The sequence below is a fragment of the Pseudopipra pipra genome, chromosome 1, assembly GCF_036250125.1.
Source record: "Pseudopipra pipra isolate bDixPip1 chromosome 1, bDixPip1.hap1, whole genome shotgun sequence".
NCBI lineage: Eukaryota > Metazoa > Chordata > Aves > Passeriformes > Pipridae > Pseudopipra > Pseudopipra pipra.
Genome location: NC_087549.1, coordinates 47757418 through 47785387, shown reverse-complemented (window position 1 = coordinate 47785387; position 27970 = coordinate 47757418). Strand labels below are relative to the sequence as shown.

Sequence of the window (27970 nt, the reverse complement as noted above, 5' to 3'; positions counted from 1 at the left end):
AACATCTCAGGAGTCATCACTGGAGTTATTTGATACAGCAGACAGTGTACTTCAAGAGGGCTGCCTGCTCTTGCATCTGCCTGAGCTTCTGCCTCTGGTTTTTCTGGCATGGCATGGCTGTACATGGAGACAGTGAACACAGCAGTGACATGGGTGAACCAAGGCAGGGGAACTTGGCAGGCACAGAAAAGTGAAATTTGAGTCTTGTGCTGCCTTCTAATAATGCTTATCTTGAAGCAGTCCCCTAAATTGCACTTTTTTGGCCAGATTTGTCACTATGAGGTGCTTTTTATTGCTCTGATAATATAAAGCATCAGTAGATTCAGTCTAGCAGAGTGCTCTGTCAGCTTTCCTCACTTTTGATGTGTTAATGGACCTGCTTTTAGAATAAAATAGAATAAAATTTTGCAGTTGGAAGGGACCTTCAAGAATATCCAGTCCAACAACCTGACCACTTCAGAGATGACCAAAACTTAAAACATGTTGTTAAGGGCATTGTCCAAATTTCTTGATTGTTTTTTGTTTGTTTTTTTTTTTTTCCCCAAACTGATTGGAAACTAATATCTCATTACAGGGTGTTTGCTGACCAGCAAACTAGTTGGCACCCAGAAAAATTCAGTCCTCTAATAATTACATAATTTACTAAGCAGGAGATTGCTCAGATTACTAGAATAAATATTATTTCTGTACATCTGATAACCCATCTCTGTGACAGTAGATGGGGAATATAAGAATATAAAAGACCATAAATTTCTAGCAGAACAGCACATGTTCCCTGTGTGAGTGGAGATGGTGCCCTTGGAAGAGGCTGCTTTCAGCAGGGAGTAGGGAGATGCTTTCTGAGCCTTGGACTTCTGCTGATGACCATGTTATGCTCTTGGGGGCATATATATCCCGGGAAAGGCAGTTCCCCAGACTACAGATATAGGCTGCATTTGCCAAGTCAATGAAAATTTCATTGTGGTGACTGCTGGGTACTCTGTTGTGAAAACAGATGAGGAGGCTTCTTAGCCAGCTCCTCTAAATATTGGACACTACTACACCCACCGTACCTTAACAGTGAGCAAATACAACTAGACAACCAAAAGTTACCAGTATTATGAAGATTCCCACAATACTTGCTTACTGGGAGCTGGGGTAAGTGAGGATGCCTCGTGGAAATCCAGTCTCTTAAATGTCACCTTTTAAACCATGATTAATTTTTGTATGGGTACTTGTGATAAGCTGAACCATTGTGTTTGGTCTGTAGCTGGTCTTTTGCCCTGCAGAACTAAATATTTGCAGTGGAGTAAACTGGTTTCTGAAAACATTTAACTTTTTAATAGAGATCTGTACCAGGGAAGAGCAACGGAATGTGCCAATTACCATATACCACATTGAGCAAGGGACATCAACAGAAAGAGAAGAAAATGATCTAACCCTCTGCTACCATCTGTAAATGCAGTGCCCAGTATCAGGAAGATGCCATGCCCAGTCACAGTGGCAGGGATAGAGGGAAAGAGGAGGTAGTTTGCTTTTCCCAGAGCAATTATGCTGAGTGGCTTCAGGATCTGTCCTTAGTGAGAAGAGCAGGGAAGAACTGAGCTCTCCCCCTTCAAGTCCCAGGTCTGCAAGCTCACAGGTAGGTTGAAGCAGTTCTGCTAGACAGTAAGGATCTGCTATTACCCTAATAATGGATCTTTTGGTATTGTTTTTGAACTGTGTCCTAGTGTTACAAATACATTTTTTAATAAAGCATAAGCAAATGCAATATTTTACGCAAATATATATTTTTGTACTCAAATGTCTTTGGCATTAAAACTGACTGTGCATGAATTAACAGGCAAGAAGGCGTTAATTCCTGTGGATGTAATAATATTTAAAATAATATTTAAATAATATTTAAAATTATGACACTGGACTGTCTCGCCTTATCACAGATATCAGAAAGTTAGGATAGCTAAGCTGTTCAGTATGATAGCTGATTTTTGAATGCTATGAATTGACTTGTTGGTCGTTAGCAATGCAGGCTAGGGAAAGCAGGATATGTAATGACTCTTGGGTATGTAATGAGATGCTGGGAAAAATGCCTGATCCTAAGGGAATTTCTAGGAAATGTAGCCAGAACTAAATGCAAAGTATGCACCAGTAAACACTCAGATTGCCACCACCTGTGCAGCATTCATACCTCATGCATGAAGTGCCCTATGCTAGCTGTCTCCTGTTTGCTTTGGTCTTTATGCCCTACTCACATAGGGAACTTTCCTTTCTTCATCAGGCTAACTCTATCCAGACAATTCACAGTGTCTAGGATACATTTATTTAGCAGAGAGATTAAGTGTCTGTTCAGATCTCTACTAAGAATGTTAAGATGCGAGATCGCAGAATATGTTTTCCCAGATAGCACATGTGCATCTGGAATAAGACATGGAGATGATGTTGGGCTGTATTACAGTAAAAACACCACAAATGAAATAAAGGAAATCAAACACGGTAAGGCAGCATTTTTAATTGCAGGCTAGAATTGAAGTATTTTTTTCAGGTGATTTAGTAATGCATGTATGTATTTCCATGTGTTATAGTATCTCCTGCATATAGCCATGACTTGCAAGCAAATTTCTTAGTTAATTCCAGAACTTTGTTCTGAAATAAAACATTCTCTGGTTTGATACTTTAAAGACTTGCACTCCTGCAGTGTGGTGTCCTCAAGTGCTTGGTTTAAATGTTGATTCTTCATTTCCTCAGGTTGTGACATTTAAGGAGAAACATTGCTTGTGGACAGAACTCAATATTCATTGTTTTGCAATGCACAGAGTTTGTCAGACAGGAATGATACATGAAGAATCTGTTAGATTAATGTTGAGGCAAAGGCTATTATGGTGTGGGTTTTACTGTAGAAAATGGACATAGAAATGAACAAATTGTATGTTCTTTACAGTGCTATTCTATCTGCTTTGGCAAGCATCCTTGTTTTCGTAAGGTCAGATGATTAATCTTGTCGTTTGCTTCTTTCATAGCTTTGCATGTGTCTAATTAAGCTGGTGCCCAGTGGTGTCTTACCATGATAATGGTAAGGTTATGAGGTAATGGTTGTTCTGAAAAATATAGCTATGGCAGTGTTCTGGCATACTCAAAACAAATCACTGCACAGAAGCCTTCCGAAAGCTGTCATATTGCTGCAGAGTCAGTAAAGGGAAGACAGTGAATCTGTAAATCATAGGTTAAAGATAATAGAGAATGTAGATTCTAGGTGCTTCAGGATCTATGTGAGTTCTGCTATCTTTAAATGAGTCTTACTGAATTGCAGCTGTAGCTCCTCATTATGGCTTGGGTAGAGCCAACAGTAGGAGGATTGGGTGCAGAGGCAGCTGCCTGCAGAGGGGAGATAAAATCATGGAATCATTTAGGTTGGGAAAGACCTTTAAGTTCATTGTGCCCAACTGTTAATCCAGTACTGCCAAGTCCACCACTGAACCATGATGGCAGGTTTCAGACAAGATCTGTCTTTGATGAATTGGGAATCCAGCTGGGGAAGGTGAAAATTAGATGTCCCCCAGAGTCAACAACATGTGGTGATAGCTCTTCCATTCTACTTAGACTAAACCCTGTTTTTTTCCCTTCACTGGAGATTTCATATCAGTGCTTAATTTTGAATCAATTTCTTCCCAGAATCTTGTCTTCTAGGAAGACTAATACTTAGTATATCAAGTTGAATTGTGCAAAAGTCCAAAAATCTGGTTCTACCATGCCTTTTCTTTTCTGCACACCTGGATATACACATTCACACTATATAAATGCTCTGTCAGTGAACATCTTGCTTCTCAGCAGTTCTAGTTAAAGTCCCTTGTCTCTTTGCAGTGCTGGTACTCCTGATTTTATATCTGATATAACCAGACCCAGGTGATCCCTCTGGGGCATTGGGACAGAGCTGTGCTAGAATTTTGTGGACTATTTGAAGGATCACATATGCAAAGCTACATAATAATTTGTCAACAGAGCATTATGTTGCATTGGCAAACTGTGAAAGGTCAGCAGGATACCTCAGTATTGTCGTGTTTATTTTTCTTCATTGTTTCTTCCCTCTTTCTTCATTCTTACTTAATTCTTACTTACATCCTACCTTCGGGATGACAATGAGATATTACATGCAGACAGGTCAGCAGGCAGCAGTTTGAGTGCTGTATTTCAAAGCTTGGGTATTGTGGGAGGATGAGGCTTGGAGAATTAGTTGGATGGCAATACAGATGAAATACTCAGTGCAAAAGAGACCCCTGGTTTAGGAGGAGTATGTAACATAGAGCCATGTTCATGCCATAGCTCTCCCTTCATCCCCTTGTTGTCTGTCCATCTTCCCGCTTACCCCCAAAAAGTTGATGGAGACCGAGGAGACATTTGGCAAGGCATTATTCTCCTAATTATCACGCGATTTGACAGTCTCTCTCCTTGCAATACATCTTCCAAGAGAGCAGGTTGTTTAGAGTCCTGCTAGCTCAGGACTTCTGCATCGGAGACTTTCCTTCACAGCCTGCTGTAAAAGGCTGTGGTCTTAGGCCATGTTGGCATCCTGTCTGCACGTAGGTGACAGCTAAGTGGAGGGCTCTTGGTATGTTCTCTGTGTATTTGGGTTGGGCTGCTGAATTAACAAAATAACCCATTTTCGGTGTGCGCCAGATGCTTTCAGCTCCCATTGTGGGCAGCCTTGAAAATACGCTGCGCAGTGTGGAAGTTCTAAATGGAGTTTGATGTTCTTTGCAGAGAATTGCTCTGCTGCATAATTATGATAGCATACAATTAGAAACTGCTTTATATCAGTTTGGGTAGCTCCTGCTTCCCTTAATAATTTTCAGTAGTCTTAGGGTTTGCTTTTCCTGTGTTTGTCTTCCTGTAATATTGGCAAAAGATAGGAAGAAAATGAGCTGGGACTTAAGAATCCCAGTACAAACTTCAGAGGGAGGGCGAGAGGTTACTCATTAGCGGATCTTTCATCTGGGTTCATGCTGGGTCATGAAGTCAGGGGTCAGGAAGTGAATGGGGATTCGTTCACAGCTGATGTCTTGTATAATATTTCAGAAGAGTGTATTAATTGTCACAGCTTAGCCTGGGAGTTTGGGCAGAGGCATTCAGCTCCTCAGGAGTTGGAGAGAAGTGGCTTTTTGGTTTCCCTGGGGTGATGCCCTGCGGGCATGGCCTGCATCTGGCAGCTCTGCTGATACCTGCTTCCTTGGCCTGGGGAGAGCAGCAGCTGCACTTGTGTTCAAACCCAAACCCAACTCCAAAGGAGCTAGGGAAAAGAGTAGTAAAAGTACCTTATTCAAAACTCAGAGTAGCCTCAAAGATATGTTTGTAGCCATAATATTGTAATATATCATATTTTTTTTTAGTATTTTAGCACGTAGAAGCCTAATCTTAGATCTCATTTAATACTCTCCTTGTTTTCCTTTTACTGTTCAAGCCATTTTGGTGCTGGAGGGAACAATATGAAGCCCAATATAAGAACAGCCCTGGGGTTGCTGTTCCTATAGAGGTAGGATCAGAGTGATGCTTTGCCTGGTTTGACCTATGGGAGCTTCAAAACAAGCTCAACAGAGCATGTTTTGGTAGCTCCCTAGGGAGTGCTTGCAAAGGACTAGGCTGGCTTTTGAGCAAGACCTCCTCTTTGAGTCTGGAGCTGGCACCTTTCAGAAGGTGGATGGATGGCAGGGGGAAACCCTTCAACACACACCTCTAGGCGGTCACTGAGGTATCCTTATGGGTATCCTGATCTCATTCCCAATCACTGCAAGTTCTGTGATTACTTTCTTTCCGCTTCCCTTGTGTACCTATTCAGGGTAGTATGTGGTTCTTGCTTATTTTCCCTGGCCACTGGAAGGGAGGAGGTGACCCAGTGGACATGTGAGCTGCCAACAGTCTTCAGCTGTTTTATCCTCCCAAGTTCTCCCATCAGTGTAAATGCAGCCAGCAGGTGTTTAGATGATGTGTCCCATGGTCACTGCATCTCTGAAGGAATGCATTTGCCCCAGAAAAGTGAAGAAGCTTGGCCCGCAGGGATGTATTTTTTCTGGGAGCCAGCAGCACCCACATTACTGGCTTTGTCTGTTGTAGGTTTGTAATCTTTGTAGAAGCAGGGGAGAAAATACATCCCCACTTTTGCAGAAATTAGGTGTATTTAAAATGCAGCTTTTTCCTCCTGATTTTGTAGCTGTGCTAGAAAGTCATTACACATGGATTTATTTTTCCTTATCTCTTGGATTATCATTGGCTTCCTTCCTTCCTGGATGAGTTTATCCAGTGTTCTGATTGCAGCTCCTTTTTTTTTTATCACCTCCTGTCTATATGGCTTTAAGATTTTGTATGTTTAACATAATTGAGTATTTTGCAGCAATTGACAGTGAAGATAATTTTCCACTGATTGATGGGGTAGTTACAGTGAATATTTTTGCAGTTTGGCTTTGGCTTTGCTTTGGCTGTTGGCTGTTTTGGTTGCAGACCTGCTGTATTTTATTTGTCCTTGTAATTATTTTTTTTTTTTGCCCTTGTATTTTATTTCAGTTTTGCAACTGAGCCACATATTAATCTGACTTTGGATAGGGGAAATGAAGACCACATTTTAGCTTTTAAGAAACTTCCACAGAGCTTCAGACAGCTGGTCAAAGATAAATCCAGTATGCAAACAGGGTCATGAATATCTTAATTAAAAGGTAACTAAGAAACAGGCCCCGATTCTCTAGGGTCTTTTGATACAAAAGCCCAAGGTCAGCATCCACAGAGTGTGCCATTTAAAACACCAGGGCATCAAATATCTCTTTAGTTTCTTTCTTTGGACTGGACTTGGAATTTGATGGTAGGGTAGTTGTTATTTCTGGTCTCATGCACTGGGAACAACAGCAAGGAAACAGACAAAAATTATTTTAGATAGGTTTTTAAGGGAACATGATATTACATGGTTTTTTAAACAAAAAATGGTCTGTGACCTTTATTGGGACCATCATTGTCCTGCAGGGGCTGATCATTAGAATTAGGAGGTCATCATCTTTCCAGTGCTGAACTACTTTTTTCTGTGTGCATGAGGCTGGGGGGCGAGAGGTGTGAGTTTGGTATACCTGGAATGTGGTGATTAAACTAGGAGAAATTTTTTAAGGCTTTCCGCGAACTAGGAAAAAATTTTTATTGAAACATCTTTAATTTGGTTATTAAGAGCAATTGTATTTTAGTGTGCTAGCTGGCTGACACTCTACACAAGTTTTAAAGCATTTTATATTGAAATTGCATCTGTTTAAAGACTGCCCAAAGCCTGAATCCTGCATGAGTCACACTGTGCTATTTTGAATTGTTCTGCACATGCTCTTCCTCAACAACAGGAGGATTTTCCCCTAGTTATTATTGAAATAGGACATTTTTTGATATAAAATAGGTGTTAACATAGCTTTACTTCAGAATGATGTTGATATGTAATATAAAATAGTTTGGGGTTATTTCAGTGCAAGTGTCTGCATATACCAGCTGCTATAGCATGTTAATCAATTTTTGAAAAGTAACCCTTTTAGAAGTTGTATAGACAAACCCTGGGTGCTTGCCTGAAGAAAGAATGATGATTAATTTAAATATTAAACACCAGTTGAGATGATTAATTCTTAATGAAGTCAATGAAAAAATTATTTTCCTTGTATTCCCTGGAAGACCCTTTCAAAAGCTTTGCTTTCCAGAGCTTTCCAAACTTTTATTTTTCCTTTGTGTGTGGCACAGGATGTGACTTGGTTCACAGCAGGTAGCTTCATTAGTTGGCATTTCTGGTATAATATCCAGCTGTGGAAAGCTTATAAAATATTGGTATTTAGGTCATCTTAATTAGGCCTTGAAGTAAAGATTTAAGATAAACTGGAATAATTGCACATACTTCATTGCGGCTGAGCTTCTTCAGTGAAAAGAGGGAGTGATTCCCAGACAGTATGAACTGATTTCAACAGAGTTGCTTCAAATCCTCCTCTTTGGTGCTTCTTTGACAGTACAGGGAGCTGAACTGATTAAAACTAATAATTCTGGGGTGAGTTGAAAGATGTGGCAGTTTTCAGCTGTGTTGGGTGCTGGGCTGGATATCCTTGGTCTCACTGCTGCCTATGCCAGTACAGGGAGGGGATTTGGCTGGTCAGTTCCCGTTTATATCACTGCAGGCTTCTGTGTGACCCATCCTTCTTTGCTGATTTGGGGGGGATTATCTGCTTACTTGCTTCCTTCCTTCCTGGATGAATTTATTCGAAGTTATGCTTGTGTTATGCACTAGTTGAGAGGGAGCTCAGGTATCAGTGCTCCTCTCCCAAGCTTGGGTGAACAAAGAACTTCCCCCCCCTCCTTTGTGCAGACTCACTTGCCATGTTAGGTACCCAAAATACTGCAAAATCACCACCAGTGAATATCAGTGTGATGTCTTTTGTACCAAGAGGGGTGCTAGTGGTTTCCATCTGGGCTGTGTTGCATTTGAGGTCAGCAAGCAAAAATCAGGAGGCAGCATCCCCGGTACTGGATTTGAGAATTTAAGACCAGAGAGGGAAGCTGGACGAATCTTAACAGTCAGCAGGCAACTGGACGACCAGTTGATGAAATACAGTTGTGTCTGTTTCTGCCAACCAGCACATCTGCCTTAATAACAGACGCAAATGTAGGATCTTCAGGTGCATGTCTGCCAAGTCATTGGCAATGAAATTGAGGATGGGGCATAACTTTGGGCGAGAAGAGGCTTGGAAGAGGGTTATAGTGGCATCTGGAATATGCATCTGGTGTTGTATAAGCACCTGGCATCTCAGAGGCATCTAGAGAAAATACAGCGTGACTAATTTGATAAATTTAATAAGAAGAAGGTGGCAAGGTTGTACTGTTGTTTATCTCTCTTTGACTAACAACATGCCAAGTATGCTTTTGGCATTGTAACACCACAAGATGGGAGAGTGCCATTATTTAAGTGTGTTATTAAGCTAATGACATATAAAGAGGTATTAAAAAGCCAACAGCTATCATCTGCTGCATCAGTAGTGCTGGTAGCTGAAACTTCCAACTTTTGCTTATGGATCAGTGAAACCGAAAATGGAACAGGAGCTACTCCTGCTCTAAATTTCTCCCTATAAGAGCATTCCTGTGTCCTCTCTGACTGTGGATGGAGCCAAGGGAGTGCCCATAGGTGCAGAAGGCAAATGTTTAGTCTCTTCTTGCTTGTCTATGAAATGCAGATTTTATTTTTTCTTAGCATTTTGAAGGTGTATCCTATCTTGCACCAGATCTCCTAAAATCCTAGTTTAGACAAAGCCTGAGGGGATTTAGGTTTGCATATTTTCCTAAGAGGATTAAGCTTCACACTTGGTTGATCTATAAGTTGTTTGAGATTTTTTTTTTTATGATTTTCTACGTACACAAGAAGCCACATACACATTCAAATTGTCCTGAAATCTGTTGTCTGGGTCTTACTGATAGAAATCTAGTGTTTGAATTAATAGCAAACTGAATCAGTCGCTGAACCTCAGGGTTATTTTGAACTGAAAAACATTTTGGTAATCAGATTTGCAGCACGGCTGCAGGAACAGTTGTAGCAGCACAACTGAAGGGGCAAGGGAATTGCAAGAAGGATTAGAAACTGCTTACACTGGCATCAGAGAAAACAATTTGTTGTGAAAATACAGCCCAGGAATAAATTAATGAGCATGCTTCCAAGCATAGGAGAGCTCATAACGCTCTGGAAACTCTTTGCTTGCAGATCAAGGGAGTAAGGCAGCTCAGTGGGAATTGGGAAAAAAATAATGGTAGTCTATGAATATTTTTATCATTTAAGTTCATACTCATTAAATCACTGGAGAGGTGCTCTATGCCTCAGCAGTGGCCCCTGGGAGCGATGGGTGCTGGCTCCTGCCAGTCCTCCTGCCAGCCGGGTGCTGGGGCACACTGCCCTGGCACTGCTGGCTGTTGCAGCTGTTTAATGCCCATTGACGTTTTCATGATTGCCAGCTTAATTTTTCATTATGTGTCTGCAGGTGGGCTGTACCTTACACATTCATTTTTGGTATTTACAGTGTTTTTTGGAGGGCTGGGTGCAGTTCCTTGTTTTGTGCTGCTGTCAGGGTGTTTGGAGGTTGTGGAGCAGCAATTGCTACTAAACCAGGCCTGTACTGGGGCTTCTTCCCTGCCTGCTAGAACAGTTGGAAAACTTGTAATGCTAGGATTTCCATACTTCAATTCACTGAAGGTAGAGGAAGGATCTGACTCAGCCATAGGAAAATGGTTTAAAACAGAACTAAACTCACCTGTGCTGCTCACAAGGATGGTCAGAGCTTTCTTCTAAACTGCTGGTTTGTGCTCAGTGCTGCCAGCACTGTCATCTTCCATCTTTCTTCAGGCACTCCTCACAGGAGTGATGAGATTAACATCACTGAGAAACAAGTGGCATTTATTTGGTAAAATGGGCAAGGGGCAAAGAGAAGTGGGGCAGTGCGAATGACAGGCAGTCTCCGTAGATCTGCATTATTGTATCAAAGTACTGTATTTGTAGCATTGCAAGCTGTACCACAACACATGTGGGAATGGTGTTAGATGGGTATTAAACCCTTGAAGGAAGGGATAAGGAGCTGAGCAGGAGCTGTTGTGAAGTTTCAACTTCTGTTTTGCTGTAGAAGCTTGTATGGAGTAAGTTTGCTTCTGGTCGGAATCAAACAGATTAAGATAACCAGAATGGAACAAAATTTATTAATATCCAGAGGTATGGCTTGGCTAGTGAAGGGTGGTTTGTGATCTTTACTAAATCTCTCTGAGGCTCTCTGGGGACTTTCTCGTGCCCTCTAATCAGTGGTGATGTTTTGTGTTCTGTTTTCTCTGCAGACGTCGGCTGATCTCCCAGCGATCTTCTCTGGAGACTCTGGAGGACATCGAGGAAAATGCCCCATTGCGGAGGTCATTTTATTTACTCTCTCTCTGGCTTCTTATCTGTAAAGCACATGCATGGACAAGCTTGCTGTTCCCTCTCCATGTTGAAAAGTAGCTGGGTCTTCACATTAAGATGTTCTTCGTAGTGAGTAAAAGTGTTGAAACCTCTAATGCCCTGCAAGGTTATAGGTGATATGAATTACACATTCCCTGGCTTTAGGTCATTAAACAAAAAGTCAGTATTTAAGTGAAATGTCAGGGATTAAAATGTCAGATTTGATTAATAGAAAAGTGTAATTGTCACTAATATGAATGGCTAGCCCCTAACATATGTGGTACATTTTAAAAAGTTAAGTACAGATGGTTTACTGTAGGGAGTTTTTGAAGGCTGGTATTTTTAGTATTTTTATTTTTTATGGATTTTTACTGTGTGTTCTCTCGGCACATGCAATCTTATTTTGGTTACCAGCATTACTGTCTGCATGTTGGCTGGTAGGTTTGTGACTGCTACCCCACTAATAAATCTGCGCTCATCCTTATTATATCAACAGCTTCAGTGCGGTTTTGTTTCTGCATCTGGGAGACCACAGCTTACTTCTCTGGGGACTGCAGTAATTAGTCACTAGGCAATCCTCTAGGGTAATGCAAAATGGAGCAACTGCTTAACAGTTCAGAAACTGGCTGGTCAGTAATCTGACCAGTGCATGGAATCCTTCCAGGTCAGCTGTTCGGCAAGACGGCAGCCTAAGTTTGACTGACTCTTTTTCTTAGGACCTGTAATTCAGCTGGTTTAAATTGGTGTTTAGCCCATAGCCTTGTTTATCCACATGCAGATTGGCTGTCTCTCCCTACCTCGAAGCAAAGACTTAATAGCAGAGGCTGTAGCAATTGGCCTACTACCAAGGCTTGATTATTTTTACAAAGCTTACTGTTGCATGCTTACCAGCATGTTATGAAGCATTCTCGTAAGTGATTCAAACATGTATAATTGGCAAAAGATATAAACAAAGTATGGTTTGCCAGGCAGTATTTTTACTTGCTAATTTGCAGAATTGGTGGTAGAATGTCTCTCTTGCTGGTATTTTCCTGTGAAGAAGCTAACAAGACTAATTGCAACCAGAGGGTGAGGGAATCTCAAGGATTTTACTAACAGGAGGAAGGCAGAAAAGGCAAAGTGATGGGGTCCTCCCTCTTGGGGTGTGCCTGGGCAGTGTGGTGGTGTTCTGGTACAGCAGTAAGGACTGGCAGTCCCTGGTGGCTTGGGACCAGTGGTCTGTGGTTTCAGTCCAACAAAAGGACTTTTCCAGCTTGAGAAGCTGCTGAACTCTGCCTATGCAGAGGAGAGGATGGAAAAACAGTTTAGGGAAGCTTAATGCGGAGGGGCTGTACTCATCCCGTGTGCCGGCAGAGGATGCTTGTCCCTTAGCTCCCGTGGAGGACGCAGCAGCCTCGGTCCAGCAGCCCTGGCTGTGCAGGGAGCACAGGAGTTGCGTTATCTGCAGTGCCTGCCCGTCGTGCCATGCCTTGCAACAAAACAACACTGAGATGAAACAGTGAAAGCTTTCACATGCGCTGTGGTTTCAGCTGATTAGAAAGAGGCAAGGGGGGGGAGGGAGGGGAGGATATTGCTGTTTGTCTCATCTCTCCTCCCTCTGGCAATTTCTTTCTGTAACTGCAATTTATAAAGTGCATTCAGATGTAAAATAGATTTAAGGCTTAATGTTTTCAAGATAGATTATTTTTTTTCCTGAGATAATTTATTTTCAGTTGTTTTGCATACTATCAGGGATATGAAAAGTAATATTTAAAAGCAAATAGGAGTTATCCTTGACAATGGGAGATTTTAAACCTTTCTAAAATTAAAACAAGGAAGAACTTTCCTTAATGACTCCTTTATCAATAGCTGAGGAGGTTACAAAAGCGTGGGTGTTGATGCGAGTGGAAAAATTGCATATTTACCAGTTTTGGCTTAGTTTAATTTTTTCCCTCTGAAAGCTTGGGCTAAGCTGTCACGGCAGATTACAGGAAGTTTTACTTTGCTGAGGTTTTTTTATGATTTTTTTTTTTTTTTTGCATGAAGGGAGGGGAATGGTGCCTTTTCTTATTATTATTTTAAATATTTTTTTGTTTGAGCTGTCTAGTTTCCAGACTTATTGTCTTTATTGTTCTTGCTGATTCCTAACACAGGGTGACTTGAATCATTTGTCTCGTCTTTCCTTCCTGCTTTTGTGTAGACTTCTTGGCTGTACAGCAGGGAACTGAGTACTTCTATTTTTTTCTTTCTCCCCCCCCCCGCAACTGATTTATTTTTCAGATGTCGGACACTCTCAGGATCACCCAGACCAAAGAACTTTAAGAAGGTTCATTTTATCAAGAACATGCGGCAACACGATACCAGAAACGGCAGGTACTGTGCATGCAAAGGCTGCTTCTGCAAGGCAATCCATGGGGCATGAGGGAAGGGGCAGGATCAGCATCCCTGTGCAAGAGCACAACGTGCCATTGCCACGCACCACATACTGATGGCCTCTAACGCAGTCTGTGAAGGTGCAGGCTGCAGTGCACACTCCTTCCTCGAGGGAAGTACATGTCAATGGAAGTGCTATAGCCCTTAGATCTTAAGACCTGTGTCTCCTTAATGCAAATAACCTGCATAAAAGGAAAATCTGTGGTGCCGTTGGAGTAAACTAGGCATAATCTGGTTGCATTTCTTTGAGAGTGTTGCCAGGTTCTAAGTGTGAGAGGGGTACACAGATGGGCAAACCTGCCTGAACCGGGTTTAGCAGTGGTTCAGTGCTACTTCATCTGCATCTATTAGTGGATACAAAGTGCTGGTTGGTAAATGCACAGCCAGGGATGATCATGGCAAGGTGAGACGTGGGATCCTGGTTTTCATGGCAGATGTAGGCAGAGAGTCTTCCAGGGGATGTGTGAGGGGTGCAGCTGTGACTGCAGCACACCCCGAGCTGGGACATGGACTTCCCAGGTTCCAGCCACAGGCACCTGTGGGACCTGTACAGCAGGAATTGGCTGGGACTTCACTTACTGCAAAGGCCTGGTGTTCCCATCAGCAAAATGGATTCTTTATTGCAGTATCATCCAGCTCAGAAGTAAAACTAGTTCCTCTCTGCTTGTAAAGAAACTACCTGCCCTCTCTGATTTTTCCAAAGACAGTTTCTCCATGTGCCGCATGATTTTTTTTTCTTCATGTTCTTCCAAACCTGAATAGGTTTGAACTGGGCTACCTGAAGAGGTTGCATGTAGACTAAACTGGCCCACGGAGAGTTGACCCTTGCACATACCTGTTCTCATAAAACTGCCATGGCTGAGAATCATGTATGTTCTGGTGGACTGATTTGTGCACGTAGCCTTTTACGTCCATCAAATATGGCACCATGTCAGTAGAAACTGACACTGCATTGAACCACAGGTTTTATGAATTGAATTCTGGTAGGTGTTACTTGGCTCAAGAAAAATTTTCTTCACTTTTATTCTCACACATACAGTTAAATGCAGTACAAGGTAGTAATCAACATAAGTGTTGCAGAAGGTGACCCTGAGAGATTTTAGAAACAGCTTTTGTATCAGACACACACAGAACTATTGACTTGACTATTGTCTGACTAGCAGGTGATTATTGTCTTTACAACAAACACGTGTGGAATCAAACGCTGAAAAGCAGACCTCTAATTTTATTCCGCTTTGTGCGTAAGTAGATGTATGCTTTTGGAATTTCTTACAGCAAAAAATACCTGTAAGGTATTATGCAAATTGCACAGAGAATGAGTAATTTCTGAGCTGTGTGCATAAACTTGATAGAAGTACTATCTGCAAAAGAATTAATAAATATTTGATTAGTAAACTGTTTTCTCTGTGTTTTGTAAAAAAAGTATTTGTAGCATATATGCAACATTCTATCTTAATTCACAGATCAGTCATTATGCCTGACAATAAAACTGAGTATTTTTCTTGTTAAGAAAACAGTGAGGAAACTTCTGTTCTTCAACTGACTTCTTATCTTTATCAGCAGACACAGTTTTCCAGAATATTTCCACAATTGTAATAAAGATCTCTTTATGTAGAATGCAGATACAGGTACAAGAGACAGTTTTGGAAATAGCTTTCATCCTATGGTTGTAGAATCACAACGATATTAGCTAAAAATATAATATAAAGTTAACACTTTGTTTCAATTCTATGTCTAGCAGTAAGTAAGATGAGCCCAGACTCTGTTTTTCTAAGGGATCTGGATGCAGTTGCAGTCACTGAAGTTAATAGGCATTCTGGATGAAAAGGACCTCTAGAAATTCAGGTGGATCTGCTTTATGTGTTCATCGTAAAATCAAGAGTGTTTCTGAGTACCTTAAGATCTTTAAAGCTGTGTCCTCCCCAGTTTCCTGTGACACCGAGAAGCCCAAGTATTGCAATGGATAGAAAACCCTCCTGAGGCTCCTTTCCATGCCTGAAACCTTGTCCCAGGGGGCTCCTGCATGGTTGTGCAGGACACAGGCGCTGAGCTAGGCTGAAGTCAGGCTCTCTGACTGACTCTTCTGTCACAGCATGTCAGCCTTTCACTTAACTTGAGGAGCCCAGCTTTGAAAACATCTACACTGGATATATTTTTGGGCAGTGAATTTGGTGACTGGGCTTTAAAATAGCTAGCATGTAATTGTTTCACTGGGTTGTGACTGTGAGTGTCACAGCAAAGAAAACTGCAGTGTGGGTGATAGCTCAGGGCTCCTCTCTCTGTTAACTGCCCTTACTTGTGGCTCTCAACCTGTAAAGTGATGTGTCCTTTTCCTGCGGCACTGAGAGCTCTTCCCCTCTCAGCCTTGTGGATGACACATGTGGAGTGACGATGCTCTGGGTCCAGCCTTTGTCAGTCCAGCAGCAAGGCAGGATTAGCTGTGGTTGAAATAAGAGTTCAGCTATTTAGCACAGAGAAAAACACCTATACTCAGACCAGAGCTTATCAGCTAGTCCTTGTAAAGCTTCCTCTTGATAGCTCTGTGCACTGGTTAAACCGGTTTCTTTGGATTTGTAGTATGTGGCTTATTAAAGGAGGTAGAAAATTAGGTTTCCTAGACTGTATTATCAAAGCAATCTTGTAAAATAGCACAAAATAAACTTTCCCATGCAAAGACAAAGACAAGTCAACCATAACATACAAACTAGCACAGGTAGTCACCAGCATGTGGTTTTACCCACTTCACTCAGCAGGTTTATTGGCAATATCCTCCATAAGCCCTGAAACTAAAGATTAGCAAAAACAAGCCACCTAAACAGCAACCTGAGCCAGCTGAACAAACAGTTAATGGTGAAAATGGGACAAGAACATTTGTACAGTTATCATATAAAGCAAATATAAAAAGCAGTAAAACAATGTTCCTCTCCCACCCCCATGCCATTACTTTCTCAGTTATTTTGTTAGTGTACACATCTAAATAAAGGCCAAGCACCATCATGAAAGATCTCTTTTGCTGCCCTTTTAGTTGTGGAAATGCAACACATGCAGTCCAAGAGGCTGACTATTCGCAGCATCCTCACAGTTCATAATTCCCCTCAGCCACCTTCTAATAACCCTTGAATTTGTGAGACTCCAAAATGAGAGCTGCTACCCAGCCAACATCTGTGATTTTTGTGTTTGCCTTTGCGTGCTGGGCAGCAGGGCCCTGGCTGTCAAATATCAACCAACCAGGAATGAGACAAGAGGCTACAGTATTCCACATGTGATTGGTGTATATGGTGTATATCGCATAGCCTGATCACAGCCTTTTGGTGCAACACAATGAAACCTAGACAGACACTGAAGAAAGCAGACATTATTCTTCAAGTCAAGCAAAGTACTGATTCTGTTGAGAACTTTGTGCTCAGTAAGTTTTTTCATAGCATACACCTCATAAAGAAGTTGGAAGATTAGCTTTTATAGTCTTAGACCTTTGCACATTGTCAGAACTCTCTTGCAAAATAATGGCTGCTCTGAACCCTAGTAATCAGTACAACTTTTCGGTGAAATGTGAGAATTAGAGACTGCAAAGCTTTTCATGAAGTGATTCTAAACATGTCTAGGTGGGACAATTGGAATCAGGGCACATAAACCCACTCTCAGCCTGCTTTTGATGTCAGAGAGAGCTCATTCAGAGCTGTGCAGGATCATAGATGCCCTTTGTTGAGGAGCTGAAAAAAGCTTTTCTCCCATAAGCAATAATTCAGTTTTCTTGAACAGCAATGGCTTCCACCATACCTTCTTGTCCAAAGCAAACTTTGTGACAAGTTTATGGACTTTCTGCTCAGTAAACCTTTGCAGGCCTTCAGAATATTTTTGTTACCATGCATGTCATCTGACCTCTACATAAAATGCTGGTTTATCCCTCCATGATGAGCATCTGACCACTGCCTTCCCTGCTTTCCTTCCAGTCCAGCTCCTAAGGCTGTTTTGCATCAACCTCCTCCAACAGCTCTGGTTTTGTGGCATCCTGGCAGTGGAGGCCGTGGGCTCCTCTCATACTCTGTGTGGGAGATCTTTGTGTAAAGAAGGTCCGCTGGTTTATGGAAAGAGAGGCAATGCTTGGGTCCCAAGGGAAAAAAATCTGAAAAAAATACAGACTGGGCTGGTGCTTTTTATTTCCTTTCTTGTCTGATTCCTTCTGATACACACAGTTCTGTGGTAACTTCCTACTGTTGTCTTTGCTTGTGGACATGGAAGCACCAGTTTGTTTTTCTTTAAGTATTAGGAGTTGAGTGGTATTTTTAGGGAGGTGTAGGGCGTTGGTGGAAGAGCTGTATTTCCAGAAGCAACCAGAGGGAGGGGGGTAATATGCTTAGTGGGTACTGTGGTTTTCCGAATTCAAAGATGCTTTCTGATGTCAGCCTCGAAATCTGTGCCAAGTTTCATACATCAGCAAACAAGGCTTCCAGTGAACAAGCAAGCTGTTGTGAGTAACAACCATTCAGCAATAAGCAGTGGCAAGCACAAAATTAATCATATGTCAGGGCTTTTTTGCTTGTGGATTGCCGTTCTCAAATGTGAAAAATTATTCCCCCCTGCTCTTTAACTTACTACTGCACCATGAGACCATCTTACAGGATCTGGATATTTACCATAGGTCAGCAGTATTACAACATTCAGACAACAATGAAATCATACTTCATCTGGTGCAGGAGAGATTCCTGAACATGTGTGCATGTTTATTATTAAAAGCCCTCCTTTATTGTAGGGTAAATACCCCTTTGCTTTTAAACATGCCTCTGAGGGAGAAAGTAGGATTGCTGTAACAGAATGATCCAAGAGAAGGAAAATCGATCATTCTGCATTTTTCCAAGCATTATGTGCAGTGACTCTCTTGGGGAGCTAAACCTTTTCCAAGAACGATGACTAAGCTGGTCACTTAAGGAAACAGTGTTTTAATAGCAGCTGGTATGGGATTTATAGGTGCTTATGCTGGTTTTCAGATAGTAAAGAACAAAATATCTTCCTAGGGTTTCTTGTCCAGCTTTGGCTAGTGCAGGACAAAGGATGAAAAATTCAGGTGAAATCCTCACATACAGATCTGTGGGACACAAGGTGAGAAAAATCAGTGTTGGAGAGCAGAGCAAGGAAGTGCAATAGCCCTGACAATCAACGTAGCAGTAGGTCGTAGCATTTTAACCACAAGTGGAGATTTTTGGAAAGGTAAAACAGCAGTAAATTCTAACGGTAATCAGGTCAGAAAATAGCACAAATTGCCATCACTTAGAGGAATTTGTTGTGGTGCAGCCTGTTGGCCAACTTTAGAGGGAAGAGGGGTCAGCACAACTGTACAATTCTCAGCATCCTGAAGGTAATAAGGAAAGAGGGTATATTTATAAACAATCAGTTATTTATTGGCATTTTATATCTTACATCTTCATCAAGCTTTTCTTGGCTTCTTGCCAAGCTGCATCTCCCAAAAGTATAGTAATGTAGCTATGGACAGTCCATGCTGTTTTATGGAAAGTAGGTCTTCACCTCAAGGTGGTTTTGATGTTGCTTACTGATATGTCAGAGCTTGATGGCTAAAGCCAGTAGTGTGACTGTGTAACAGATAGGTTCCTCCAAGCTATTTGATTTAAAGAAAATGAACTGTGTCAGAGCTGAAACCAGGACAGTATCACACAGTGACTTTGCAGATGTTGCAGAGATTTGGAGACTGGTTAAAAATACAAGGCCTTTGCTCTAAGAGTGTCCTGGATTCTGAGATAAGCTCTCTGCAGGCAGATATGTATGCTTTCATATAAACAAATCTTGAGCTAACTCCCTAAGGAATTCCTGAGGAATAAAGGCAAGCCATGTTTACAGGAGGAGGAATTCAGCACTGACAGTGACTGAGACAGACATTGGGCTGCAGGAGAAATGGCAGGGTACTGTGAGATCAGTCATGCCTGAGAATCAATGCAACATCATAACCAAGAAGGCTAATGTAATTACTGAGCACAGAGGCTGGCAGGTCATCAGGGCTAGACACTGATCTTAAAGGTAAGACTGGAAGATGTGCCACTGCTGAGATCAGTGATAATTCCCAGAGACCAAAAGAGGGTGATGGGGAAAAACAGAATACTCATGGAGGAGCCTTGAAAACAGTGAAAGGATCCAAAAGCTTATGACAAGAGCAGACTTAGCCTGATTTCGTGGATGAAGTCTATTTCAGGAACAAGAAGCTGAAAATCAAGGGAGTCCTTTCTTTAGCAGAGAGAGGTCACAACCAGCAGCCAGAAGTTCTTTGTCCAATAAATGCAGACTCCAAGTCAGCCACAGAATTGTGGTGTGTATCACCAGTAGTTGTTGGTGTGTATTACTTGGGATGCTGCTGGATTTGTCTCTTTAGTTTCAGCCATCATAGTGAGTTGTCAGAATGGTCCCATGCCTTTCTGGGTGGACTCCTTTCACTAGAAAAGCATCTATCCTGGATTCCAAGTAATGTATTCAAGGTAGTTTTCCTAGAAAGCCTACAGAAGGGATGGGACTGCACTACTTGTTTACAGCTTATTTGCTATGGCACAGGCTTCAGCACTTCTGTAAAGACACCATAGCATGACTCCTGTGAGATAAAAAAGAGGAGGGAGGAATCATTCATTATGGAAGTTTATGATTACGAATTCCTCAGTGGTAACATCTATTGCTTTGCTTATTGTGGTGGGATTTTTAAATTTTAGTCTTTGATTTCTTTTATTTTCTTTTATATTTTAGAATAGTCCTTATCAGCAGCAGAAGATCCTTCTGTAGCATATTTTCAGTGCTGCCATATCGAGACTGTACCCAAGTCGGGTATGTATATTTATACATGTACTGCATAGTCTTTCTGGGCCTGCATGTGGACCTGATAACAGACGACAGCATGATGGAGGATAATGCTTTTAGATATCCGTTCTGAGAAGAGTTAAATGCACTTAGGTGTGTTTGCCTTGTGGAACATTACCAGGTTAAAACTACTGCTTTCAGTCCCCAGTTTATTTATATGTGTTGTGGTATCTGGGATTATTAAGCTGGAGAAAACTACCCTCCTGAAATTGATGTTCTTGAAAAATGCACTGTTTTTATTGTTTCTTCTGACTTCACTCATCTTTGACAAAACAAATACTCTAGACAGCACAACTTCAATAAGTCATCTTAGCTTTCTCATTCTCCCCTGCAAACATGGTGCTACTGTATCTGTATTTCCAGAACTATGAAGAAACATTTGGATTTAAACAGAATACCTTTTTGTTGTACTTTTAGCCATTGTTCAGATCATTCAGTCAGTGAAAACAGACTATTTTGGACATAATACTGTACAGGTTCATAGCTGGTATAAACAATGACCGTGCAGCTGCCTCGCATCCCTTGACATGCTGAGACTCTATACCTCTGATAGAAAAGTTTCTTCAGAATGAAGTAGTTGTCCAAAGACTGAGGAAGCTTTTCACTCTTCCACTGAAACTACAGAAGTGGAAGAAACTGGATTTGGCTGGAGGATGTTGCATGGCAGGCTCTGACAACCAGCTGGATGCCTTCAGAGGTGCAGTGCAAGGCTGGGAAAGGAAGTGCTGGTGGGCAGCAGCTCAGTGCCCCCGGGACAGGGGAATGAAGTGTGTCTACCATGGCCATGTTCCAGAGAGCTGAGAAGTCCTTGTAGTTGGGGTTGACTCAGTGACTGCAGGGCACAGAATTTGTGGAAAATAATCAGCTGATATACTGAGGTGGGTTTGAAAGACCCAAAAGTCATCTAGAGTCAAATTTATCCAATGTATAAAAACTGAATTTGGCTCACACTTTTCAGCCATCTATTTAGTTCTGGAGAAAGATTTGTCACAAGCTGCTTGTGCATCAGTAATTCAAAGCAAAGGGAGATTATTTTTAATGCACAAAGGAAGGAAGTACCTTTGTAAGGGGGTTGACTTGGCCTACTGTCTCTTGCAGTAAATTTTTTCCCTTAATTAAATTGTGATGACACATCAGGCAAATTCTTGACAGACTGGCAGATTTGCTCATTGTTCTTGAGTATACTGTCATTCATTTATGGTCATTGCCCCGTGGAAATTGCCTCTTTATTGAAAACTGAATATATTTTGAAATGCTGATGACTGGTTATACCTTCTAAATAATAGCAGTAATGAGGCCAGCTGCAAAACTAAATATTATTTCAGCACGTCATGTCTTGTACCGTGCTCGTGCAGCAAGAAGGGCATGGGCCGAGAAGGTAGCAAGTGCCAGTACACAACAATCCAGCCTTGTTTCCTTTGCTAAAAAGCCAAGATTTAAAAAAAAAGCCCTCTGTCTTTCTTCCAGAGCATCAGAGGAAGAGAGAAACAATTCAGTGGCACCTCCTTCCAGGAACAGCTGAAGCAAAGAACAGATGAGGCAGTATAGCATAAACTGTAGCCACTCTGTTCAGGTTGCACAGTGCTTGCTTACTTCATTGCACATTTTGGATGTGGAGGAGGAGGAGGGAGAGACATCGGATGCTCTTTTGAAGTACTGTAGTGACAGCATCCTTTAGCTTTGCTTTCTCTGAATCTTTGGATTGCTGATGTCTGTCCCCGGGCAAGATGTCCCAACTGGTTTATATTCTGCAAACATTACTGAATAGTTAACAAAAAGAAACAGATCATTACAGGGAACCATGGGCACATCTGAAATTTGACTGGAGAAATCATGGCAGGAGTGGGACAGTAGGATGGATGAGCAGGCAGGAAGAACTGTTCCATGTGAAGAGGAGCACACAGTGGAGCTGCTGCTGCTTCTCCACCTCTGCTCTGACTCACAGGCGCTATGGCCAGTGAGGAAATCAGAAGGCACAGCTGTGCTTTGTGGAGGCTGCCAGCTCCTGTTGCACTGTAGTCAGTGCAGAAGAGCTGTACACTATCAATGCTGGCAGATAACTGCAGGAGCAGATCCATTATAAAAACCTGTGTGAAAAACAATTCCTGAAGTCACAGCTAAACTCTGTGTACTTGCCCAGGGTGGATGGGGCAGCATCACCCCTCACCAATGAGGTGCAAGCAGTGTACTCTAGACTGTGTCCTTCACTTGCCCACCCTCCATGCAGAGGTCAAACTACAACAGCAAGAACCCTTCTCAAATCTCCAAACCATGTTTTTAAGTGGTTGTACTAATACAAATGGAGGTCTGGGGATTGCAGGGAGGAGAGCCATAGAAGTATACACAAGAGGATGAAGTTTGAGGTGTCCCTTGGAATACATTTCCCAAATCTGCCTCCCCAGCAGCTGGGCAGCTGCCAGCTCACTGGAGTGAAGCTGACAGGAGGCGTACTCGGAGCAGCGTAGAGGCTGCTGCTGCTGAATGACAGGTTTTTCTCCCTGAAGTTTCAGAAGGCCAATCTGATGGTACTTGCTGAGGCTGAGAAGGAAGGACACCATGTGCTGGGGGAATTACTTTCTTTAGTCTTCTCTGTTATAATGAAGAGAAGTAAAATGTATAAAGCAGAGACTGCTATGGGGAGACAAAAAAGTCATGTACAGATCTAATAACTATAATTTTCTGTCCTCAAAATTTTGTCCCTATCTTGAGTCTGATGGAAACCTAATGTTTTAGCTTCAAGTACTTTTATATAAGGGAAAGGGGGAGAACCAAAACTAAATTGATAGAGGTTTTGAGATGGATTATCTCCTGCTGGAGTCACTGAGAAGCAAGTACTTTTGTGGATCTGGGACATAAATTCTCTCCAGATCTGACGACATTAAGATTGTCAGCATCTTTGCTAGTGACATGAATGCAGGCACAGTTTTACCTGTTTTCATGGCCAAGAGTAGGGGAATGGAGTGGACCAGAGCTTGCTTTTCTAGACCAGCAGAGTAGCTGTGAGAGCAGACATAGCCAGGTGAAAGCAATGTGAGGAAAGCTACACTGCAAGTCAGGAGCTGAAGGAGGTGCTGAGCATCTTACCTGCTGGCATCCCTTGGTCCCCAGCATCTCTTGGTGTTACAGCCCAAAGTCATCAAACCCTACACAGGGTTTATTGGTGGCTAAGAGGAGTGATGTAATGATGCAGGTTGTCCTGCACCTGTGAGAGCACTTGTAACAGTGTTATTACCTCTGTTCTTAAATTAAGAAACATGCACAGAGAAATTATCATTATAGGCTGATCTGCAGAGGCAGGTAGCACCTACAGGATCCAGTAACACAGAAAATGTTGTCTGAATGTTTGGCTTTGATGATGTCTTTATGACATACAAAGCCACTGTGTGATGCACAGGTTAGAGGCAAGGCAGTTCAAGTGCTAATGCTCATACTGCAGGTTTGGTTTGTGCTGTTGCTATTCCTTTTTTCAATGTATTGGAAACCTTCATGGCTAAAGGGTATTCACGATATGAATTTTTATGCTGAACAGAAATCTTGGTAACCTGTGCAGCAAGCATGCTGTTACCACACAGAGATTTTTGCAGTAACGTTTACAAACAAAACACGTGCATGAGTAGATGCAGCAGTGACTACTGAACATGTTTTTACCATTGTGGAGAGATACTTGTGCTTTAAAAAAATTGTTTCTCCTCTCCTTTTTCACCGTTCACCGATGTTATACAATGGATCATGTTGACACCCCAATATTCTTTAGTAATACTTGCAAATTTGAAGAATCATATGTAATGTTATGCTAATACTATTCTTCAAGTTCTTCTTTCTTCTTTAAATATAATATTGCAGAAGATGAAAGAGCTACTTTATGAAGGGTATTGAAACCAGATTTCTGGCTCAGCATCCACTTCATATCTTCCTTGCTGCAGATGAGAATTAACTCCCATCTAGTTCTGCAGATGGGCAGAAAATTGGAGGTAGTGACCTCCCATTTTTATCAGAGGGTACACCTTGTGCATCCCCTGAACTGCTGTGGCACACACCTCCTTTGTCAGAGGTTGGTTGTCACAGTGGAAGCTCACAGCAAGTGGAGTTGAGCCTTGATACTGTTCCTTTTCCAGGACAGGGGAAGATGCCTCAGGTCAACAGCAAGTAGCTGCCCCATCACACACACACTCAGCACAGGCATATACACCCACATGCTGACCTGCTTGGGGCTCTCAGAGGGGATTTGTGTCAAGGCAAACCAAAGAGTGAAGCCGTTTTCCGATGGATTAAACGAGACTTGAAGGAATTATTCATTTGGAAATGGGCTCCAGATGGTTTGAGGTGAATTGGATTTCAGCCCTTTGAGACAGGAGCTGGGGATCAGACACAGCAGATATTAGCCTTTTAGCCATTAGGCAGGTCATGCTCCGGGCACTCAAGTCCCTAAAGAGGAACTGTTATGGGCAGACTCTCCAGGAAGGTGTCTGCAGGTTTCTGCCCACCCCACTCCCCAGCATGGTCTGTGCAAGGGCACTCACACAAGGACACTCACACAAGGACTCACCGTGTGACCCCAGCCAGAATGGAGAAGAACCAGGTTCAGCTTTGCCTCCAGACATATATCCTGGGCAGGGAAGAAGGGAACCCATTCTCCATTACTTGCCTCATCTTGAAGCTTCTCTAGGCACCACTTCTCCATCAGCTTCCAAGGAGATGGTACAAGTCTGGCAATTCTCACAGATGTTGTCAGAATTGCTCCCTGTGGCTTGCAGGACATGGTGGCCTGCAAAAATGCTCTACATATGCTTGCAGCCAAGTGAGAACAGTCCAATTCTCATTAGTATTTTAAGGTGCCTAAACAATTTCAAAAAAAAAAAGGTGATAGAAATGTCACTGTCACTGTCAGAGGTGTTTTATCAAGGAGGAAGAAGGTACCAAGTTGTCTTTCCCCCTCAAGAATGTCAATGGCAAAAGCATTCACAGATTGAAATCGTACCTATTCTGTTGATATTTTCTGTGATGTAAGAACCTTTTAAGAGCTTCCACGTTCCTGTGAAGTCCTGTCCAGAAGATGAATCTGGAGGACCTGGGGGGGAGGAGGAGAGCTGGTGGTGTCACCCAAATGCAACATTGCAGCATGGTTAGTCTTACATTGAACTCTCGGCCGCCAGGCTCGCAGTGACTGACTGATGGCAGGGCTGGAGGTGGGGAGCTGCAGGATGGAAAACTCAGAGCATCAGATAGTACACATCCTTATAAAAATGGCCAATTCACCTCATCTTTTATTCTTCATGGCATTGAATTCATTAAGGAGTTAGAAACGTATCTGCAGCAGGCATAGCTGCTGAATATTGCTGCCTTGACAAAAATATAGGCATTCATCTGACGAAACTTGCCTCCAGCTATGGGAAATAATGCAGTATGAGTAATCAGATGGATTGAAGCCCAGGAAGCAGACCATTCTTCTGAAGGAAAGTAGCAAGTCGTTAGATAGAAAGAATTTGTGTCCTTCTCAAAAATGCTACTAACTAGCTTCATCTAGTTTCTAAATATAAGTCACTGCTGAATTTAACTTTGAATTTAACTGAGTGCTGGCCAGAACAATAATGAGTTCAATGATGCCAGGAGTGAGAGGTTTTCAATACTGTCACTTCAGATAACATCTAACCACAATGATCAGTTAGTTCCCAGACCTGGCATTTCCAACAGTCTTCTTTACCTAAACTGTGCAACCTTTGTTCATCTTTAGTGTTAAACTGGGTACGAAGGTTGTATGCAAAATGAGGCAAAAAAAAGAAACATTTAGGTGAGGTTGTCTTGCACCCCTGACACACCCCTGCCATCAGCTATTTGACAGGTCAGTGAGTGTGGAAAACAGAGCAATATTTACAGGAGAAATCAGAGCATCTAAATTGCCATATGGATAGTAGCAATAAGCAGACAGCAGACAGACATACTCTGTTATGTCCTTCAGATTTGTTACCAAGTTCCTTGCTGTTCTTCCCCAACAGATTTTGTATGTGAGGCAGTTTTGATTAAGTCATTAATCTTTAGTTCTTTTCCTGAGCATTTATCATTCTCTAGTCCTATCATTCTTTTAGCCTTCTCATGAATTGAAGAAAAAAAGAAAACCAAGCATGTATTAGCTTTACAGAAAGACACAGAAATCTGAGGGCTTTTTTCCCTCAATGGGACATTTCAAAACTAATCATCTCATGTATGAATTTTATAGAGCCACCGTTGCTCATTCTTTTGAATTGCCCTGTTCCCTTTAATTGAAGTTAATCAATGAATCTTCCTAATACTTTTACTCTGTGTTGGGCAAAACATCAGGAAAAGAGGTGTGCTGACATCTAAATATCTTTGGAGAGAAAAAGGAAACTGGCCCATTATGGCCATCTTTCCAGGAACTTTTCTACACACACCCCCCCCCTCTAAATTGCAGCTGGAGTTGTTCTGACAACACTAATGGCATTAGGCTCTGAAAGCTCTTGATCAATTATAGCAGGCAGTTTTAGGAAATCTGCTTTAGTGGGAAATCTGCTTCTGGTTAGACTGGCAGTGCATCTTTTCCAGAGCTGTCATTTCCCTTGTCCTTGTAAACAGAGATGATAAGTAGAAATTATTTACGGTGATGGATGAGAACAGCATCTTTTCTTGGTGTCTCCTGAACTGCTTTTGCTTTTAGAATAAATCTTAAGAGTCAGGAATCACTAAGCATAAAATATAGGTACAGAAGGCTGACATCTCTAAATAACAATTATCAGATTCCTTTTTTCAGTAAGCAGAAGGCTTTTTCATGTATCTAGAAATCTATTTAATATTTCATGGACTCCTAAATTATTCACGGGTTAGAGTGCTCAACTGTTACTGTCATTTAAAGAGCAAGTGCCCAGCAGGAGTCTTGCATGGGACTTTGTAGATCACGTCAAAGCATAACATTTGGTTCATAAAAGAAATGTTACACTTCCAAAGGTAACAGCATCCAATTTATATTCTGTTAATCCTGGCCTGGCTAATAAAAGACATGATGAGATTTCTTGTTTTGATCCTTATCTATTTGCTCAGTAAAACTTTTCACCATCCGACAACAAATCTGGGATCCCAAGTCACCTGGTGTTCTTCCAAGAAATCTTTGAACTCTGTTAGAGTGAGAAACTTTTTGTTTTTTCCTTTTTAAGGAAAGTACCCAGTCTGACCACTTATGAGACTCTACGTCAGTCACACTACCAAGTCCAGAGACTTTAATTGCTGGGACTGAAGCCCCTTCACAACGGGCAGCTCCAGTGAGCCCACAGGTGTCCCACTTCACTCCCTAAACTCACCACATGCACACTCAGTCAGACCACAGTTCCCTACTGGTTCAACCCCAGATTTCCCTTAGCAGAGCCCGAGATGTCTCGTTCCATAAAGCCATTTACTCATGGCTCAGTAACACAGAAACAGCTCAAGCTGGTGCCACCGAGGAGCACCCCCAGCAAAGGAACTTCAGAGTCTCCCTGAGCAAAAGTCTCGCTCTACCTCCTCTTCAGCTCCTTCTCCCTTCTCTGTGTCCATCCACCTCGCTGTCTTCATCTCCTTTGTTATCCAAAAGGTTGGCAATTCCCAGCTCCTGCTGTGTCTCTCAGTGTCCACTCACTTACCTGGCATCACCCATCTTCATGCCCTTTGTTGTCACAAAGGTTGGCTGTTCATGGCCTCTTGTCTTGGGCTCCCATCTGGAGTCAGTCTGCATTTCAATCTGCATCTCAATCTCAGCTACCTGGACCACTTGTATTCCTCAACATTCTGCAG

General features: G+C 42.1%; 1 protein-coding gene across 3 annotated transcripts in view; it reads left to right on the top strand.

The window, feature by feature from the left end:
- The window catches only part of CABLES1 (Cdk5 and Abl enzyme substrate 1), a 73721-nt gene that overhangs the window by 24791 nt on the left and 20960 nt on the right, over positions 1 to 27970 (top strand). For 2 of the 3 annotated variants that reach the window (XM_064655210.1, XM_064655229.1), the window contains exons 2-4: positions 10834 to 10905; positions 13193 to 13285; positions 20084 to 20161. In XM_064655210.1, the coding sequence (XP_064511280.1) occupies positions 10834 to 10905; positions 13193 to 13285; positions 20084 to 20161 (243 nt within the window). The remainder of the gene's footprint in view (positions 1 to 10833; positions 10906 to 13192; positions 13286 to 20083; positions 20162 to 27970) is intronic. The other variant, XM_064655219.1, reaches the window with a different exon arrangement.